The sequence below is a fragment of the Naegleria gruberi genome (genome assembly GCF_000004985.1).
Source record: "Naegleria gruberi genomic scaffold NAEGRscaffold_18, whole genome shotgun sequence".
Classification (NCBI taxonomy): Eukaryota; Heterolobosea; class Eutetramitea; order Acrasida; family Naegleriidae; genus Naegleria; species Naegleria gruberi.
The window spans coordinates 8,978-10,247 of NW_003163309.1; the positions used below are offsets into that span (position 1 = coordinate 8,978).

At 31.7% G+C, this 1,270-nt stretch overlaps 1 protein-coding gene across 1 annotated transcript in view; it reads left to right on the plus strand.

Annotated features, from left to right (window-relative positions):
- Window positions 1-297: 297 nt before the first annotated feature.
- NAEGRDRAFT_66315 (uncharacterized protein) overlaps window positions 298-1,270 on the plus strand; it is a gene marked incomplete at both ends in the record, with an annotated part of 4,948 nt that continues 3,975 nt past the window's right edge. Inside the window, one exon of the mRNA XM_002678214.1 lies at window positions 298-1,252. Coding sequence (XP_002678260.1) covers window positions 298-1,252 — 955 coding nt within the window. The remainder of the gene's footprint in view (window positions 1,253-1,270) is intronic.

A 1,270-nucleotide genomic window follows, 5' to 3' on the forward strand; every position in this document is an offset into this window, starting at 1 on the left:
TTTTAGACAACATGTCAACATGTTCATCTTTGTAAATTCCTAAACATCCTGGTGAAATTCTACCAATATCCGAAACACCAGTGGCTTCTACAATAAATAAACCAGCTCCACCTACAATTCTACTGCCAATATGTTGAACATGCCAGAAATTAGCAAATCCATCAACCGATGAGTACTGACACATTGGGGAGACGACAATACGATTCTTTAAAGTCAATCCTCTAATTTTGAATGGTTGAAAGAGTGGAGGAACGGATGAGATATCTTGTGCTGACATTTTTTTAATGGTTGTCGACGATGAAAAAAATACCTCAACAAGACCATCCTCCGGATACGGAAGGGAGTAATTTGCTTGCTGACAGGATTTTTGTGTTAGAGAGAGCAATTGAAACCTACCAAAAGGAAAACAATAATCTCCGTGACTATCTTCAACAACTTGTAAATATATGTAATGGTCACCCGTTATTGAATAATAATAATAATAATCCCATCAAACCTGTAAATAATAATCTGATCAATACCCAACCATCAGAAAATGAAAATCTATTTATTACTAGAAATCCAGTAAATGTTAGAAATCTACCAACTAGTAGAAATTTAATTAATGGTGGAAATTTCTTGACTGAGACAGTTCAAATATGCGATAGTAATCCTAAAAATAGAACTGTCAGTTATGCTGATATTACAAGATTAGCTCCTATTAAAGCTCAGCCATCTATTAAGAAAACAATAGCAAAACAAAAATCAACAACTAATAAGATGAAAAGAAATATGGCAACTAATACTAGACCTAACAAACGTAAATCTAATTACAATCTTAATCAAATAATTAATGTAATTTGCTACAAAGATGTTACTAACGAATTTGTTGAACAAATTACAGACCTACTCGGTGACTCTGTAATCATTAGAGTTAATCGATACTGTAATAATATTATTAATGTAATTTGCCCTGATGAAACCAGTTATAAAGAGTGTTTCAATCAATTAGTGCAAGGAAGTCATGGAGGAAAATTCATATTAGAATGCTTTCCATCTCCAGCAATCTTTAATCCTAAACCTTTAGCACTTTCACATACTACTTCCAGTAAAACTACTCACCTTAAAATGCTAGAAAATATTATTAGCAAATGTATATTGGAAGATAATATTTCTGTTGAGGAACTCTACACTAACTATTCTCATAACCAATTTATAATTAGAATATCATTTGAGGATCAAACTATTTGCTCTCAAATGGCACAAAATCTTGGTTTAAATCAATATAAAA